The sequence below is a fragment of the Gossypium hirsutum genome, chromosome A07 (genome assembly GCF_007990345.1).
Source record: "Gossypium hirsutum isolate 1008001.06 chromosome A07, Gossypium_hirsutum_v2.1, whole genome shotgun sequence".
Lineage (NCBI taxonomy): Eukaryota > Viridiplantae > Streptophyta > Magnoliopsida > Malvales > Malvaceae > Gossypium > Gossypium hirsutum.
In genome coordinates, this window is record NC_053430.1 from 55,768,828 (window position 1) to 55,787,783 (window position 18,956).

Here is an 18,956-nt window from a genome sequence, read left to right on the forward strand (position 1 = left end):
AATGCATGTGTGAGGCCTAGCAAATTTTCGTATCTCCCACATTTGCGACTTCTGGATAAATACAGCTTGTATCCGCCAATTGTAGCCTTCCGCCGACCTCCAACACTCTCCAATATATAATGTCAGTTTAGACATGTCGACTTTTGTAGTCTACTGATATATTCATGCTATAACGCTTAATGACAAATATGCACTCTTACTTACTTTCGAATCTCTGGCCCATGAACAACTTCTCAAGATTAGAATATACGGCCATTTGGTGAACAAGTAGTATTTCAGGTTACTCCAATAACTCAGCTACGTGCGTTGTATCGGGGTCTATCCGAGACATGTATGCCCTAGGATTATTGTGTATCACAATACAATGAATCTGGTTCCCGACTGAAGACGCATTAACATTTTCATCCTCATTCACGCCTTCGTCGTTAATATCATTAGGGACCTCGTCCACGTCAGGATCATTATCACTATCGACTTTGTGATCAGAAGGATCACTACTATGGTATACATCATCACCAACCACATCAGTCTCGGGTGCAGCATTAAGATCAATGTCGATCCCGTGTATAATTGATTGACTATCAACATACGATATCGGAACCACCATACACGGCTCTTACGCTCTATCTTCTTCACTTAATGGAGTGGGATCTTCAGTTGCCTCCACACCAGCTAACTCAGCAAATAACTGAATCGGTGCATTTTGGTTGCTCTGAGTCCCACAATAAAGAGAGACCATTGTCTCCACATCTTCATCGTCTAGAAGTTCCATTCCGGTGAATTTTATGGGATTCGTCGAAACTAGAAACATGTAGAAAAGTTTCGAAATCCTTCTCCCACAATGTCTATAAATTATTTCACTAATTTTTTCCTTTATATCGTCAAATGAGATATTTTTATTAAACTCATTACTACTTGTTTGCGACATTCAAATATACATCCCACAGTTGTCAAAATTTCTCCATCAAAATAAACACATATGAAAAACTGATTCTCCATCTTCAATACTAGATCTATTAAAAAAATTTTCAAAATTCTCAAAACAGTTTTGAATAGCAAAAAAGTTACATGAAATTTTTAATGCAAAATTTTTCATTCAAAAGCTAATAAAATTAATAGCCTAACAAAATAACTTTCAAATAATAAAATTACTAACAAAACTCTACATTCTATTTAAAAAGAAATAAACTAAAATACCTTATCAATCTTCTTATTTTCCTTTCTTTCTTTCTTCTCTCTATCTTCTTACTTCCGTTCTGCTAAATTTTGTGTTTGTTGCTCATTTGATTTTCGGGGGTATATATAGGAGAAAAATTAAGCACCAAGCGCGCCTGTAGGCCCCACCAGTCATGCCTTTGAGATAGGCTCAACCAGTTACGGCTGTCAGATAGGCTCAACTAGTTACGGCTGTTAGATAGGTGCAACCCGTATACCATTTTTGTATCTATACACGGGTCATATACTGATCCGAGAAAAAATTAATATTATTTTATTAAACGAAAAAAATATTTTAATATAAAAAAGGAGTTGCGCCTGTCAGATAGGCGCGATTAAAAAAAATACCATTTTCGTAAATAATCCAGCTGACAACCTATTTCAGTATATAATTTTTTTTAATTTATTTATGTAAAAAACCAAAAAAAAATTACATGAGAGGGCAAGTTCTTGTTTGTTTGTTTTTTCTTTTTTTTTGTAATATTTAAGAAAAGGATATGATAAAAAATCAAAATACAATATATATATTTTAATTTTATAAGTAAAATTAAGTAAAATTATAATAGCGATACGATTATAAATAATATATCTAAATAATTATAAACAAAACCAATAATTATAAAACATGGTTGAACTCAATAATTGAAAGAATATTCAATCAATAACATACATTATAATATTTATATCAATATATATATATTTAAAAATCCATACATAAATTACCTAGAATGAGACCAAAATTTAAGTTTTCAAATAAAGAAGATAATAGAGCAGGGCGGGGATAGAATTTGCTAAATTTATCATCGCTTCACAATTAGCAGACTCTGTTCTACCATCTGTTCCGTTCTATACGAATGTATAATCTTAAATATCACTATCACTTCCATAGATATTTGATGCATCAATTCCCATCCCACTTTGCTCCAATTTCATTTTTATTACTTATCTTTAATATTTTTAATCTATTTAAAATATAACAAATATTTAAACATAAAATGTCAATTATACATTATACATTGTTCTATTTTTATAGTTATATGTACAAAGATAAAATAATAATTTTATAAAGTGAAGCGGAATAAGATAAGACAAACAATTATTATAACCATTTCATATCCACCGTTCAAAAGAAAAAGTTCACCTGCCCTTCCTCACATCTACTTTTAAAAAAAATACTCTATTTAAAACAAATAAATAAATTTATATAAAAATATAATCATGATAAAATAAAACAAAAAATGATACAAATAATTGGTGTAATTTTTGTTTTAAATGAGCTTGATTTATAAAACAAATAAAGTAGTATGGAGAAAGTACGTGGCGCCTAGGTCTCGCAGTTGGAGCACTAACTATTTTATACCCCAAAGCATATTCTTTAGAATGTACTCTTTATTCCCCTCCTCTTTTCTTTCTCTTTCCCATATCATATATTTTATTTTTGTTGCCTGCCCATTTCTGAACTTGTGTTTTTATTTGGTAGCTTAATATATATATTTTTTGGACTTACCAACTTATATTTATAAAGTTTATTTGTTTGTATATTTATATGATGTTTATGTTACTATTATCATATTATTTTTATATCATATTTACTCAAACAGTGGGTGTCAATTTTAATACAAATTCTTAACTTATAATCGAATTATTAATGTAATTTTCAAGCATAAAACAGAGCAAAAAAATCTTGGGGAAAAGACAAATCAACCATAAAACTTTCACAATCAAAACAAATTTGACAGGTTAGAGACCTCTTTGTTATATTCAAATTTTCTAATCAGATTAAATAATTAAATTAGACAATTCAAATATATTATTTCAATACAAAATTTACCAGCAACAACAATATTTATATTTTTAAGTTAAAAAATAGTATTTATAAACGAAAATTTGTAAACTGAATTTCAACTTACGTAAATCAATTGCTAACGAGATCTTAGAATTTTAAACACTTGGTCCGGATTCCAATTGCGATGTCTGGTATGAGAAAGTTTTAAATTATGGGCTACTCAATTAATTAAAAAAATTATTATTTGGTGTATTTGACTTTTAACTATTTAAAAGTTATTAATTAAATTATTAAGTTATTAAAGTTTCTTTAAAAAAAATTATGTGTCAATAAATATCAAACGATAATTTGCTAATTAATAAGATAGATAAATACTATCAATTTTAATAATTTAGTAACAAGAAAAATCATAAAACATCAATTTTAATAATTCAATAATTTAAATAAATTTTTTAAAATAATTTAATGACTAAATTATAATTTTTTAATTATTTCAAGGAAATAAAAATTTACCCATTTACTCAAGTTTTTTTATTGGAAAATATGTGTCCCTAATCATAAAAGAATAGAAGTTTTAAAGCCCAAAAAAGCAACCAGTGAGTTCCACGGCGTTCCCGTCCGTCACTCTCCTTTTTCACTTTTTGTACTCAAGTTTCTCTTTATACATAAAAGAAATTAAATATAAATAAATTAAAAAAACATTTTGTTGGATTATATAAGGAAACCATGTTCATGTTCATCTCCAATCTCCATCTTCCTTTTAACTCCCTCTCCCTCCACTTTTAACCACCACCTTCCTCTATCCCCACTTTTAACTGTCGCCGCCGCCCCACTCTGAACAAAAACCCACATTTTCATTCATGAAAGAAGACAGTTATAATACCAAACTAAGCCTAAACCAACAGCCAGCTCGTAGCCATCAGATGTGCAGAACCATAGAAGAATATGCCCCCGCCGTTGACCACCACGTCGACATGTTGTCGTCGACTTCAGATGACCTCAACTTGATTCCTCCTTTGAACTTTGCTATGGTTGACAATGGCATCTTCAGGTCTGGTTTCCCTGATTCTGCCAACTTCTCTTTCCTTCAAACGCTTAAGCTCACCTCCATCATGTAAGACCGAACTTTCTTCTTTTTGACATGCAAATCAATCATTTTCTACTTTGAGTTAAAAGGGTGTCCTCTTTTCTCACTCCTTTTTTTTTAAATGCTAGATATCTGTGTCCTGAACCATACCCAGAAGCCAACACTGAGTTTTTAAAGTTCAATGGAATCAAGCTTTTTCAGTTTGGAATTGAAAGTTACAAGGTAACACTTTCTTAAATTTCGCTTTGCAATTTAAGCTTTTGATTGCAAATCTGATGATGGTGTTTGATCAAATCATTCATTTAGGAGATATTATATATAATAAATGCATACAAGCTATCATTAATTCATTAGCAAGAAAAGGGAATTCCGGTTCCATATGCTTATGAATGCTTGGGAGTTTGATTTGTACAATTAGGCTTATTTGATATGATACAAATGGTGGCTCTTTCCTTTTTGGGTGTTAAGAGTTAATAATGAGAAATGCATTCGAGAAGGAGCTCAAACGTTTTGCTGTAAATTCCTTGAAAATTATAGTTGGAATATTGGAAAGACATAGTTAATTTTTCTTCATTTCCTAAAATTTTAGTTGTTTAATGAGGAAAATATTTGATGATTTTTCATTAAAATTCTGAATTGACTAATTTTTTTTTAAGCTATGCATATAGTCATAGATTGTATTACCATGATTTTCTATTAAAATTTTCCAAATCTTGCTTGAGATTCAAATCAAAACATTAGTGATAACTTGTGCATGTATTTTGAGATTGGAATGTAGTTTTATATATTCATTTGTGAAGAAATTGAACTCTAATGTGAAATTTTCCTGAATGAACCATAATAGGAATTATTTTAAAGTCTAGCCTCTTTCTATGAATAAAGTGAGCCTCTAAGAAGTAATAAAGCCTCAGGGTTATGTTTCCCCTTTCATGTGAATTTCAATATCTGAGAAAAGCAATCAGGAAGTAGAAACTACGCCTTGGTCATGCTTTTGGCGTTCGTGATTTGTTTGAGCATGCAACAGTAGCTATAGCTTGGTGTGAATTTCTTTTTGTTTGTGTGTGTGTGTTTTGGAATATTTGTTTACTAAGCCGCAAGTAAATCCGAGTAAGTAATGATATACTCCTTTGTGCTTCAATATTTGAAAGATATCAAGTCACTTGTTTTTTGCTTTGCTTATTATATCGCCAACTACCTTTTTCGTTTTCTTTCAAGTATCTACATCCAACACCAAGGAAAAAAACTGAACATTACTCGTATTAATCCGTCTTTGGCACTCATGTCAAAGTTCGAGCCCTATGTTCATTATTAAAAAAAAAAAAAAAGACACAAAACAAAACAAAAACCTAGTAAATCCCGCTCTAAATTTAACAACTCGTAGGTGTTGTCTTTAAGTAGGTAATAATGACCACAACCATGGAACGAGGCCTCTTTTATCATTAATGCAAGATTAAGTGATGAAATATCTTTGTATTTTGAATTTTTGATTTTACAAACTTGTTAAGCCTCGCCATTTGCTTCACATTTACTTCATAGCTAATGGAAATATTATAGTTGGCTGTCAATATATCCTTATCATCTTTAATACCCTACCGGATTATTTGTAAAACTCGTTTCATTTTTCCGTGTTCTTCTTCTCATGTCAGTGAATTACTAGGGTCGTATTGAACCGGGCTTGAATGAATAAATTTCTGTTTTATGTTTGTTTGCTTATTCATGTTTGGTTCATGTTCCTTAAGAATTTCAAATTTATTTTTTTTTAAAATTATTTGTGTTTTTGTTAGTTCATTTAAGTTAAACAGATATGTTCTTGAACATTAAACCTTTATATTTGCAAACATATTTACGAATAATGTTTTTGAATAATAACAATAAATAAACATACATATTATTTTTTTAGTTACAAATAATTAAATATAAATATTAATAATTATATTATAAATAAAATAAATACACAAACAATAATATTATTAATTTATATAATAATTGAATAATAAACAAGTTTTAAATAATCTATTAAAAGAATATAAACGAGCTTATTCATAAACATAAATAAACTGAACAAGCTTTGTTCGTGTTCAGTTTGTTCGTGTTCAGTTCGTTTAATAAACGAATTTCAAAATCTTGTTCATGTTTGTTTATTTAGTTTGGTAAACGATCAGAAACCAAACTATTTATTCAACGTTCTATTCATTTACAGCTTATGAGTCACCATAGTGCTAGAGAATGAACTAAAAATATACCAATTTCAATCCTGAAACAAAATAAGATAATTAGTCTGGAAAGGTGGTAATTGGTAAAATTATCTACTGCAGCATGAGCTTTACACAATTGTTGGCAAAAGAGTCCGTTTGTATCATCACATCACATGTATCCCCGAGGTTGCTGAAATTGCAATGAAGCTTACTTACTCATAGAAGGTTAAATAAAGTGCAATGCAATGTAGGCTATATTATACTGTGATTGTTTAAAGCGATCGATATCTTCATGTCGTATGGCTTGTAGTTGTGGGTTATATATATATATATATATAACTAGAAGCAGTAAGTAGTGATACTGTGCTACTTTGACTCTTCATTTTTCGTAAGGTATTTGTCTTTTATGCTTTTGTTTGATGCATATCTGGACATGGGTTAATAAGGATATGGTCTTTCAAAAATCCTTCAAATATATGGAAAAATACATTACCTGTTTTCAAGTAGCATAGCAGTGATGAACGTAGGATTGTTGGTCTCGACAACAAGGATTCCATTTAGTTTCTATCCTTCACTAGTTAAATGTCGAAAAGCTCGGTTCTTGCATGGAACCTACTTTGAAATGATGTATCTGTTGCGGAAGCGACGATAATATTAATAACAATATTATCAGAAATATTTAGATAATTATTATGCCAACAATTATACTAAGAAAATTCCCAGTTAAATTGGAGGGGTCACAATGGTCCCGCTTAAAACCCAACAACTAGACAGAACTCACTTAGATATTTATAGCAATAATAACTAAATAAATATAACCAACATAAAGCTATTAAATAAAAGCAAACAAATAAGAAATAAAATACCAGAGTTTTAACGAGGTTCGGCCAATTTAGCTTACGTCCTCGGACACTACCAAATTAATATTTCCTCTAGAAATATTACAAAGGAGAAGATTTTTGGGATGATACAACCAAAGGGGGAGGGGTTCTATATATAACAAACCAAACCCCCTCCCTTTCTATCTTTTCCTAATGTGGGATATTGCCAATATTCAACAAATCTCCACCTTGGCGATATTCCACATCTTCGAACATCTTCTCATAACACAAACTTCAATAGTGTCTTCAAATTTGCGCCAACGACGCCATATCAAATGTGTCGGACATTGATCAAGTCTAAACAATGTTCAAACTTGGCCCTTGTAACCACCTTAGTCAGCATATCTGCAGGATTCTCCGTAGTGTGAATCTTTTGGAGAAGTATCTCCTCTTCTTCGAGAATTTCCCGCACAAAGTGATAGCGAACGTCTATGTGCTTCGTTCGTGCATGAAAAACTTGATTCTTTGCTAAATGAATAGCACTCTGACTGTCAGAATATACCTTAAGTTGTTTCTGACCAACTTCCAAGTCTTTAAGCAATCCATGAAGCCAAATTGCTTCCTTCACAGCCTCTGTAATTGCCATATACTCTGCCTCTGTTGTAGACAAAGCCACCGTGGACTGTAAGGTAGATTTCCAACTAACTGGCGCTTTCGCTAAAGTAAACAAATAGCCAGTTGTAGACCGTCGCTTATCCAAATCACCTGCATAATCAGAATCACAATATCCAACTATGCATTGACCAAATGATTCATCCTGCTCGAATGCCAATCCGACATCTATGGTATTTTGGAGATACCGCAGAATCCATTTCACAGCTTGCCAATGACCCCTGCCCGGATCATGCATGTACCTGCTAACAACACTAACAGCCTGTGAAATATCTGGTCTTGTACATACCATTGCATACATCAAGCTTCCAACTGCATTTGCATATGGGACTTTTGCCATGTACTCTCGTTCTTCCTTAGTCGTTGGAGATAACTGGTTACTTAGTTTAAAATGAGGAGCAACTGGGGTACTTACAGGTTTTGTACCTTCAGACATACCGAAACGTTGTAGTACCTTCTCCAAATACTGTTTTTGTGACAGCCAAAGTTTGCCCCTCTTTCTATCCCGAGTTATTTCCATGCCGAGAATCTTCTTAGCTTCCCCTAAATCCTTCATCTCAAACTCTTTACTCAACTGAGCCTTCAGTCTATCAATCTCCATTTGGCTCTTTGCTGCAATCAGCATATCATCAACATACAAGAGTAAGTAGATGTAGGAACTATCTTGAAGCTTGCGCAAATACACACAATGATCGTATTTGCTTCTTTTGTACTTCTGGTCCTTCATGAACCTGTCAAATCGTTTGTACCATTGTCTCGGAGATTGTTTCAATCCGTACAACGATTTGCTAAGTTTACACACCCAATTTTCTTTACCAGCAACCCTGTATCCATCTGGCTGAGTCATATAGATTTCCTCCTTCAAATCACCGTGTAGAAACGCGGTCTTCACATCAAGTTGAGCTAGCTCCAAATTCAACTGCGCTACCAAGGCCAACAAAATTCTAATGGAGGAATGTTTAACAACTGGAGAAAATACCTCATTATAGTCAATTCCCTCCTTCTGAGCGTAGCCTTTAGCCACTAACCTTGCCTTGTAACGAACATCTTCTTTGTCGGGAAATCCTTCTTTCTTTGCAAATACCCATTTGCAACCAATCGCCTTCTTCCCTTTTGGTAGTTGTGCCAACTTCCACGTCTTGTTTTTCTCTAGAGATTGCATTTCCTCTTCCATTGCACCTAACCATCTATTATTCTCTAAACTCTGAATGGCTTCGGTGTAAGTGGATGGAATATTATCAACAACTGGAAGTGCATAAGCTACCATGTCAGTGAAACGAGCTGGTTTCTGAATTTCTCGTCTCTGCCTTCTGACTGCAATTGGCTCTGATTGCTGTTGAGGTTCTTGGGTAGAAACCTCTTCCTCATCTGACTCTGCATCTGCCAATGAAGAATCACTAGTGGTACCTTCTGCTGGAATTACCACACTCTGCTCAAACTCCACCTGCTGCGGAGTACACTCCACCTGCTGCGAAGTACTACTCACTCCTTCTGGATTTACCTTATTCAACATGGCAGATTCATCAAAGGTAACATCCCTACTGATTATCGTCTTATTTGCCTCTAGACACCACAAACGATACCCCTTAACACCAGCATTGAAGCCCATGAATAGAGCCTTCTTTGCTCTTGGATCTAACTTTGATTCTTTCACATGATAATATGCAATAGAACCAAAAATACGCAAGGTGTCATAATCAGTAGCAGGTTTTCCATACCATTTCTCCAAAGGAGTCTTGCCATTTATAGCAGATGATGGCAAATGATTGATGAGATGTTGAGCGTACGTCACAGCCTCAGCCCAAAACTTTCTATCTAATCCAGCATTAGATAACATACATCGAACTTTCTCCACAAGCGTTCGATTCATACGCTCTGCCACCCCATTCTGTTGCGGTGTTCCACCTACGGTGAAGTGCCTTACTATGCCACAATCTTGGCATATCTTCAGGAAAGGATCGCTTTTATATTCTCCACCGTTGTCTGATCGGAGAACCTTAATCTTCCTTCCTGTCTGATTTTCAACTTTAGTTTTCCACTTAAGGAAAACTTCAAGCACCTCATCTTTGTTCTTCATAGGGAACACCCAAACTCGTCTGGAAAAATCATCAATAAAGGTGACAAAATAACGTCTTCCTCCAAGTGATGGAGTCTTGGACGGTCCCCATACATCAGAATGCACATAATCCAGAATACCTTTAGTATTGTGAATCCCAGTGCCAAATTTCACCCTTCGTTGTTTTCCCAGAACACAATGCTCGCAAAATTCAAGTTTGCAAGTCTTTGTACCTTTCAATAATCCTTGCTTGGCTAGAGTTTGCAAGGATTTTTCACCAGCATGGCCCAAACGCATATGCCACAGCTGTGTTGCCTCAGCGTCCTTCTTGGTACTCGAAATTGCTGCTGCTGTTGTCCCGACCACTGTACTACCTTGGTAGTAATACAGATTGTTCTTTCTTATGCCTTTCAACATCACCAATGCTCCTGAAGTTGCTTTAAGAACTCCATCTCGTATTGTCACAACTAGGCCTTTAGATTCTAACGACCCCAAAGAGATGAGATTCTTCTTCAACTTTGGGACATATCGTACATCCCGCAAAATTCTAGTAGATCCATCATGACTCCTCAGTTTAATTGAACCTATCCCGGCTATTTTACATGTGTTATCATTACCCATGTAAACAACCCCTTCATCTAGTTTTTGAAATTCAAAGAACCATTCCCGAATGGGACACATATGATAGGAACAACCAGAATCCATGATCCACTCATCTGCATATAATGTTGAAGATGTCATACTAAGAGAAAAGTCTGACTCTGCTTCACTATTGCATTCTGCAACATTTGCATCTTGCGGAGTCTTCCCTTTTTTCTTCAATTTTGGACAATCTTTCTTCCAATGTCCTTTTTCTTTGCAAAAGGAACATTCATCTTTGGCAACAGCTCGACCTTTGGACTTTCTTCTCTTCCCATTAGACTGACTTTGCTGACGACCTCTTGTTACCAATGCTTCCACTGCTGCTTCACCTGAACCTTTCAACTTATCCTTTCGGCGTAGTTCATAGCTATACAATGCAGCAGTTACTTCATTGAAAGTTACTTCCGATTTTCCATGAAGTAGAGTAGTTTCAAGGTACTCAAACTCCTCAGGAAGCGATCCCAACAACATTAACGCCAAGTCTTCGTCTTCAAAAGTCACATCCAAATTCAACAAATCAGCCACCAGCTGATTAAAATTGGTAATGTGCTCGTTCATCGTGGTACCAGGAACATAATTGAAACGAAACAGTCTTTTCTTCATATGCAACTTATTTTGACTGTTCTTCTTCAAGAATTTCTCCTCCAATGCTTTCCACAATTTACTTGCAGAAGTCTCTTTACTGAATGTATACTTCTGCTCTCTGGAAAGACATGATCGAATTGTACCACATGCCAATCGGTTGATGGTCTTCCATTCTTTATCATCAACCCCTTCTGGTTTTTCTTCCTCAATGGCAATATCTAAACCCTGTTGAAAGAGGGCATCTAGAAGCTCACTTTGCCACATGCCAAAATGACCTGTTCCATCAAAAATTTCCACTACAAATCTCGTATTTGCAGTTCCAATCCTCGGCAAAATGTACGAAGTGGAAGTTGTTAATATGGATGGTTTTTCTTCTGTCATTTTTGCCATAGCTTCTACTTAATAGCCACCAAATGCAGAATACCCACAAGCTTTAGAAAATGTTTCTGATGTGTAAGATCAGACTAAGCTGCAAACACAGAGCATACTACAAAACCTTGGCTCGGATACCAATTGTTGCGGAAGCGACGATAATATTAATAACAATATTATCAGAAATATTTAGATAATTATTATGCCAACAATTATACTAAGAAAATTCCCAGTTAAATTGGAGGGGTCACAATGGTCCCGCTTAAAACCCAACAACTAGACAGAACTCACTTAGATATTTATAGCAAGCTTAGTCTGATCTTACACATCAGAAACATTTTCTAAAGCTTGTGGGTATTCTGCATTTGGTGGCTATTAAGTAGAAGCTATGGCAAAAATGACAGAAGAAAAACCATCCATATTAACAGTATCCAATGATAGAAATTAACTAATATACACATTTCATCCAGGAGCCATTTGTAAATATTCCAGAGGATACGATTCGTGAAGCTTTAAAACTCGTCCTCGGTTAGACTTCATCTCTAGCTATTTTAAACGTGGTTCATTGGTTTCAGGACTTCTAATTTTGCCTTCTCTACTATGCAGATGTTAGGAATCACCCAGTTTTAATTCATTGTAATCGAGGGAAGGTATGTGCATGTTGGTTTTTTTCCAGTGTTTCATACCTGAGTTCGACTGATCAATACCATCTGAGACTTATGATATTGCTTTGCTTTATTTTCCAGCACCGAACTGGTTGTCTGGTTGGATGCTTGAGGAAATTGCAAAGATGGTGTTTGTCATCCGTGTTCGACGAGTACCAAAGGTTTGCTGCCGCAAAAGCTAGAGTTTCGGATCAGAGGTTTATGGAGTTGTTTGATGTTTCTAGCCTAAAGCATCTGCCAATGTCATTTTCTTGCTTGAAGAAGTAAAAAAAAAAAAAAAAACGAAACCCCATGTAATTGAACAGCTTGTGCTTTTCCTGTGGTTTGCAGCGGAGAATGCTCGGTCCTGCATAGGATTAATTAGGAGAAAAGGCGATGAGTTCCGGAATAGCATTTCGTCGGTTAGGGAATTCTTCTGCTTCTTATTATTATTCATCATTCTGTCTTCGACACCAATAAAAGGGGTAGCTAGAAGAAGCAATGTCCCACTGCAATGTTGTTTGGTGTGTCGGATCTCCGTTCCGATCTATTTCTTCTGTTCTTTACTTGTTTGCCATGGCGGATGTAACAATTATCAAGTAGCTATTACATCTCCTTGTTTATTTGACAGTTTTTTAGACAAATTGACTGAACTTGAATCGCCATCATTGCAGGTTTCGATTAGTGAAAATTTTACTTGTCCAATATTCGGGTCCCAAAAATCTAATTTATCATTTAAAGTATAATAAAATGATTTTATTTCAGGTTTCTGGATTGGAGTTATAGGTCTTGAAATTTTTGTAATTTAAATATTGAAGTTGCTCATGGATATGCTTGAAAATATGTATTTGTTTAAAAATATTAGAAACTTTTTAATTTTCACATAATTTATAAAAACATTTTCAAATCATAAATATGGTAAAGGAGATTCAATTTGGTTTATTATAGCCATTTTATGTAATTTGTATATTAACTAGTGATTTGCCTCCTTTTTATGTTTTGTAAAGATGCTTCTTCCCTTTTACATTTTGATTGCATGGGTTAGTGATGGTGGATCTCGTTACTCATATGGCGGTGGCAGCGGTTAAGGTGTTTTTAGGTTTGAGTGAGTTTCGGGTTTAATGGGTTTGGTTTCTCATGCTTTTTTTGTACTATTAGGAGTTTTAAAAAATATATTTTAAAATATAAAAGTGGAATGAAATAAATGCCTTCTTTTCCAAAATAAATCATTAATTATTCTAATATTTCAAACTAATTGATTAATAACATATTCAAATGTTTATTCATTATTTTTTGTTATGAATGTTAGTGATTTTACATGTAATATTGGTTCGATGATGAACTAATATTAATGTAGATGACAATTTATATCAAAAGATAATCATGGGATCATGATAAGTAAGTGATTTATGTTAGAACAATTATCTTGACTATAAATCTAATTTGGGAGATAGTTTGTTTTGGCTACCGAAATTCAATTGACTTCCATGATAAAATATGGATGTGATTGTTTGGACTAACAACATACTTGAATGGACCCAAGATTAATTAATCTTAAATTTATTTGTGGATTAAATCTCATGTAATATTTATTGTGTAACTTATCTTAATTATGAGTAAGTGAATGACTATGTATGTATGGCTCATATATACTTTGATGTATTGATAGTTAATGCATCTCAAAGTATTAAGCAAAAGGTTGACATATTGGGTATATGATTATGTATGACATGGCTTTACTTATAAATAGTGGGATTATAGCTCAAATAAAGAGTTAATAGTATCCTTTCGAAAGCATTATATGGATTATGAAAAATAAACATGGTTAAGGGTCATTTTCTGTGACAAATGATTTAATCATATCTGGTAGAGTAATGATCATTTTCATAATAGAAGATATAATGGAAACCTTGAGATAAAAGTGATTAAATTAGGTGGACGGATATAACCTTAAGGAATTTCAAATATCATATGAGGATAATACACAAATAACAAGATTATTGAACTAAAACTTTATAATATATGTAACTTTTGTAATGGTATATAATTAGAAGCTCAATCATGGTACTTTTAATGATTTGATTCCATGACTAAATAACTATGTAGTTAATGAACAAAGAGTTAAAACTTAATTACATGTTATTGTATATGTCAAATCGGTCTCTTTACTAACTCACTACAACTTTGTACTAATTGCATGTAAAACTATAAACTAAAGGATAAACCAATTGGTGAAATAGATTGTATTAATTACATTTTCTTAGAAAGGAAAGAGTTTACTTTGGGTTAATTTAAATTTTTTGGATTGTTATTTAATTAGAATAATAAATTAAATAATTGGATTTAAATTAAAAATTAAATTAAAAGGTTATTATAGTTAATTTAATTTGAAATTGAAGTAATTCATAATTCTATTATGGCAAATTGATGTGATTTTAAGGGAATTTAAATTGGATTGTGCAAAATATTTAATTATGTAAATTAAGTTTAATTTAATCATTAAAATTAGTTGGAGGTATTATTTATTAATGGGTTTATGTTTTAATCTAATTCAAGAAATGGCATCCTGGTATAATAGATCCACGTGATCGCCAGCTATCATGGCCCAAAGTCTGCCTAACGGAGGCATCATGAAACTCCCAAGGAAGTTGCTAGTCTCCCCTTATGTCCCAAAAGAACTAAAACTCCTCCAATTTGATTTTTTTAGGTCTTTCAACTAAAAATTGACTTGAGAGAATATACACCTTGGGATTACTTAGGGAGATTTATTGAAGTAAAATATCCAATAGTCAAATAAATTTTACTTTTTAGATCTTTTTCTAGATTGGTGAAAGAAGATAATTATAATAATTTAGTAATTATTATTCAAGATTAAGTGTTTTTTTTACAAGATGATGCGCATTTTAAAGGGGGAATTATGCAAAACTTTAATTAAGATTATTTTCGCTTGTTTGTGTCCGAGTTTCATATTGGAGTCCATTCTATGAATTTGACATTAGAGAAAATTGTTTAATTGAAAAATTGAAGCTGTCAATCTTTGGTTCGGATTGTTCGGAAAGTTCAAAGACCTCTTTAGAGTCAATTTAAATTTGAATTAATCTCCCCATGGCACTGAATCTACTTGCACACATATACTTTATTTGATCAAATTTATTGTATTAGACATCACGACTTAATCTAGTTTAAAAAGTCTCTCTATGCTACTTAACCATGTTCCTCTAAAATGATTTCTAACAATTTTGCATCTAATTATGAATACTTAATTAGATTTTATACCTGGAAATGCTCAAACTTTTTAAAAAAATTAATTATTAATTATTATTATATATTATATATTTTAATGTTTTGAATCTTCAAAATTGGGTGGTTGCTCAACATACACTTCTTCATTTATAAACCATTTAGAAAAGCATTTTTGACATCCATTTGATATAATTTGAAATTATTAAAACATGCAAAAGCTAAAAGCATCCTAATGACTTCCATTCTAGCTATGGGAGCACAAGTTTCATCATAATCTATTCATTCCTCTTGAGTATAACCTTGAGCAACAAACCTAGCCTTGTTCCTAGCTATGTTACCAATCTCATCTAGCTTGTTCCTAAAAACCCATTTAGTACCTATACTTGATTTATTACAAGGCATTTCAATTATGGTTCATACTTTACTTCTCTCAAATTGATTTAACTCTTATTGCATAACCAATATCCAATATTCATCATTTGATGTTTCTTTGATATTTTTAAGCTTAATGTATGAGATAAATGTAACATAATTACAAGTGTTTCTAAAAGAAGATCTAGTAGTTACCCCTTTGGATGGATCTTCCAAAATCTTACCATCCTTCATATAGTTGTATTCCCTTGGATGATTGACTCCACTTTCCTCTAGAATAAGCTCCTTTAGAGCATCTTGAGTTTGTTCTTGTGTCTTCTCACTTGATGATTGATCCACTTTCTCATTATTATTAAAAAATTTTACATTATCATCATCATCATCAATAGAAGATTCCTTTCTAAGAGGAGGGTTAGAGTCATTTAAAATATCCATAGAGACTCTTCTAATACTAAAGTTCTTTTATTAAAGACTCGATAAACTTTAGAATATAAAGAATAACCAGGAAAAATTCCTTCATCACTTTTTGCATAAAATTTGCCAAGATTATTTTTTTCCATTAATTAAAGCAAACACTTGCATCCAAAAGGATGGAAATAGCTTTTTGTTTTTGAAAAATTCATATGGAGTTTTTTTTTTCAAAACAGGCCTAATCATTACTCGATTTACAATATAACATGTAATGTTTGTGGCTTTTGCCAAAAAATACTTTGACAAATTGTTTTCACAAAGCATGGTTCTAGCCATTTCTTCTAAAGTTTTATTTTTCTTCTCAACAACTCCACTTTGTTGAGCGGTTCTAGGTGTAGAAAAATTATGGCCTATACCATTTGAGTTGAAAAAATGATCAAAAAACAAGAATTTGAAATTCTGCTCCATGGTCACTTCTAACATTAGTGATAGCGTAATCTTTTTAATTTTGATTAATTTTTGAAAATGTGATGAATTTCTCTAAAGCTTCATCTTTAGAATAGTCATATTATTTTCCACCCATGCTAGTTGTTTTAGTAGGTTTAAAAAGATATATGTGAATTAGTTGTAAGAGTCTACTAGTAGATACATCATTTGTAATATCCCTAAATAGGGCCTAGTCGGAATAGTGGTTCTAGGACCACAAATACGACATCAAAATATTTATTTTATGGTTATTATGAGGCCTAGAATATGAGTATATGCATGTGTTAAAGTTTCATGAAGAAATTCTAAGTATAAGATGCCCAATTGGAAATTAGGGACTAAATTGAATAAATTGCAAAACTTGGTTTCTAGAAGCAATTTGTATGAAATTGCTTTAAATTATGAATTAGAAGATCTTTGAGAGCAATTTTCCCAAATTCTAAATTTTTCGACAAAAATGGGCTTGCATGGATGAAATTTTAAAGAAAGGGCATAAGGGCATTTTGGTCATTAGGCATTTTAATGAAATAAAAAGAGAAAAATGGAGCAAAAATATGCTCATCTTCTTCCCATAGCTGCCGAAATATGGAGGACACCATAGCTAGGGTTTCTTCAATTTTCAAGCTCAATAGTAAGTGCTTCCAAGCCCCGTTTTTCATGTTCTTGGTATTTTTGAAATCCCGGTAACTTGATCTCTCCATTTCTACCCATATTTCATGCTAAGGTTCATGTTTAAAAATTTACCCATGCATGAGTTAATTGTGTTTTGATGGACTATGGAGGAATATGAAATATTAATGTGTGTTAAACATCTTTTTCTAGTTGATTTTCATGAGAAACCCTTATAAGGACCATTGTGCAAAAGAAGCAAATGTGTGGTAGAAATGAGAAAATAATGGATAATGTGGGCTACCATAAGAGAGAAAAATGTTTGGTTAGGCTTGGGTGAGATAGAAATTGCATGTGTTTCATTATACGAGCCTAGAGACTAAATCGTAAAAATGTCAAAGGTTAGAGGCAAAACGGTCATTTGGACCGGGAGTAGATATTAAACTTGAAATGTATAATGTGGGGTATTAATGAGTTAATTTTGCTATTATATACCCCAAGGAACAAATTTCGGAGGTCAATCGTGGTAAACGCAAGGTTTCGAAATAACTGAAACACGATCCCAAAAAGAATACCAAGTAAGTTCGGATAACTTAAAGTAAACCCCTAATATACATAATTGTATGATTTATGAATGCATGATATTTGCATTTATTGATGGTATGAAAATGCATGAAATGTACCTTTGGTAATGACTTGTTGATAACTGTCTCGGTTGAGGTTAAAAAGGGAATTCGATGGATAAACCATGTTTTACATGTGAAGTGAGATCTTGCATGTGTTGCAGTAAGGATTTAGCCCGGACGAGTAATCTGTGATCTCAAATATGGAAAGGAATCTAGCCTAGACGGGTGTTCCTTGAATGATTGAGCCTCCCGAAGAATATATGTGCATTGGATTTAGCCCAGACGGGTAATCTGAATTGGGTCTGAATTTAGCCTGGACTGGTAATTCAGATCCGAACTCATTAAGGGTGTTTGTCATTATAAAGGATTTAGCCTGGACTGGTAATCCCGACATCACCTTACGAGTTCATATAATGGGGGATTTAGCCTAGACTGGTAATCCCGCCATATGATATGAGGTTCGCGGGAGTGCATATATGTGAAATGATCATTCGTAAGAATTGATGGATAATGGGTATTCCATCGAGATTTCCTAGAAACTCAACAAGATTAACATGGGATATATATATGTGAATGAAATGTTGAATGATGAGCTCATCTAGTTAAATTACATGATTATGCGACTAACTCATTGATTGAGTGCATATGACAGGAAATCATTTCATAATGGATGATTTCATGAATTAAGTATAGATGTATGTTAATTACTCGGTAAGTTTACTTTTCGATTATTCGAGCTTACTAAGCATGTAAATGCTTACCCCTCTCTTTTTCCCTGTCTCACAGAGCTCGAGGACTCGAAAGGATTGGAGGACAATTGGAGAGTCAACACACTATCAACTAAACAAGCTTTGGTATAAAGACTGTTTATTTTGTTAAATGGCATGTATAGTATTTTTGAGTATTTTATTATATGTGTCATTTGATTTGCCAAGTTAAGGCATGTAAAAATATGTTTATTTCTTTGTATATGGCCATGAAAATTGACTTAATTTAAGTAGGCTATGACCTAGATTTTATGCATGGTTTTAATTACTAATAATGGGTTGCTATCAATTGGCAATCAATCACATGAACGAGCCAATTTCGGATGGATTAATGTAACATGGGAACCCATGACACTAAAGAGGAAAT

General features: G+C 33.1%; 1 protein-coding gene across 3 annotated transcripts; it reads left to right on the top strand.

Annotated features, from left to right (window-relative positions):
• The first annotated feature begins 3,699 nt into the window (after positions 1 to 3,699).
• LOC107962066 (probable tyrosine-protein phosphatase DSP4) lies at positions 3,700 to 12,845 on the top strand. Of its 3 annotated transcripts, none has more exons than XM_016898294.2 (6): positions 3,700 to 4,115; positions 4,217 to 4,310; positions 11,902 to 11,959; positions 12,038 to 12,081; positions 12,178 to 12,338; positions 12,427 to 12,845. In XM_016898294.2, exons 1-6 carry the CDS (start codon positions 3,862 to 3,864, stop codon positions 12,458 to 12,460), a joined length of 645 nt encoding a protein of 214 aa, XP_016753783.1. In that variant the 5' UTR covers positions 3,700 to 3,861; the 3' UTR covers positions 12,461 to 12,845. The 3 variants fall into 3 exon arrangements, with proteins under 3 accessions (XP_016753783.1, XP_016753786.1, XP_016753784.1); XM_016898297.2 differs by having other exon boundaries at positions 3,703 to 4,115; positions 12,178 to 12,257; XM_016898295.2 differs by having other exon boundaries at positions 3,704 to 4,115; positions 12,178 to 12,293.
• Positions 12,846 to 18,956: the final 6,111 nt, after the last annotated feature.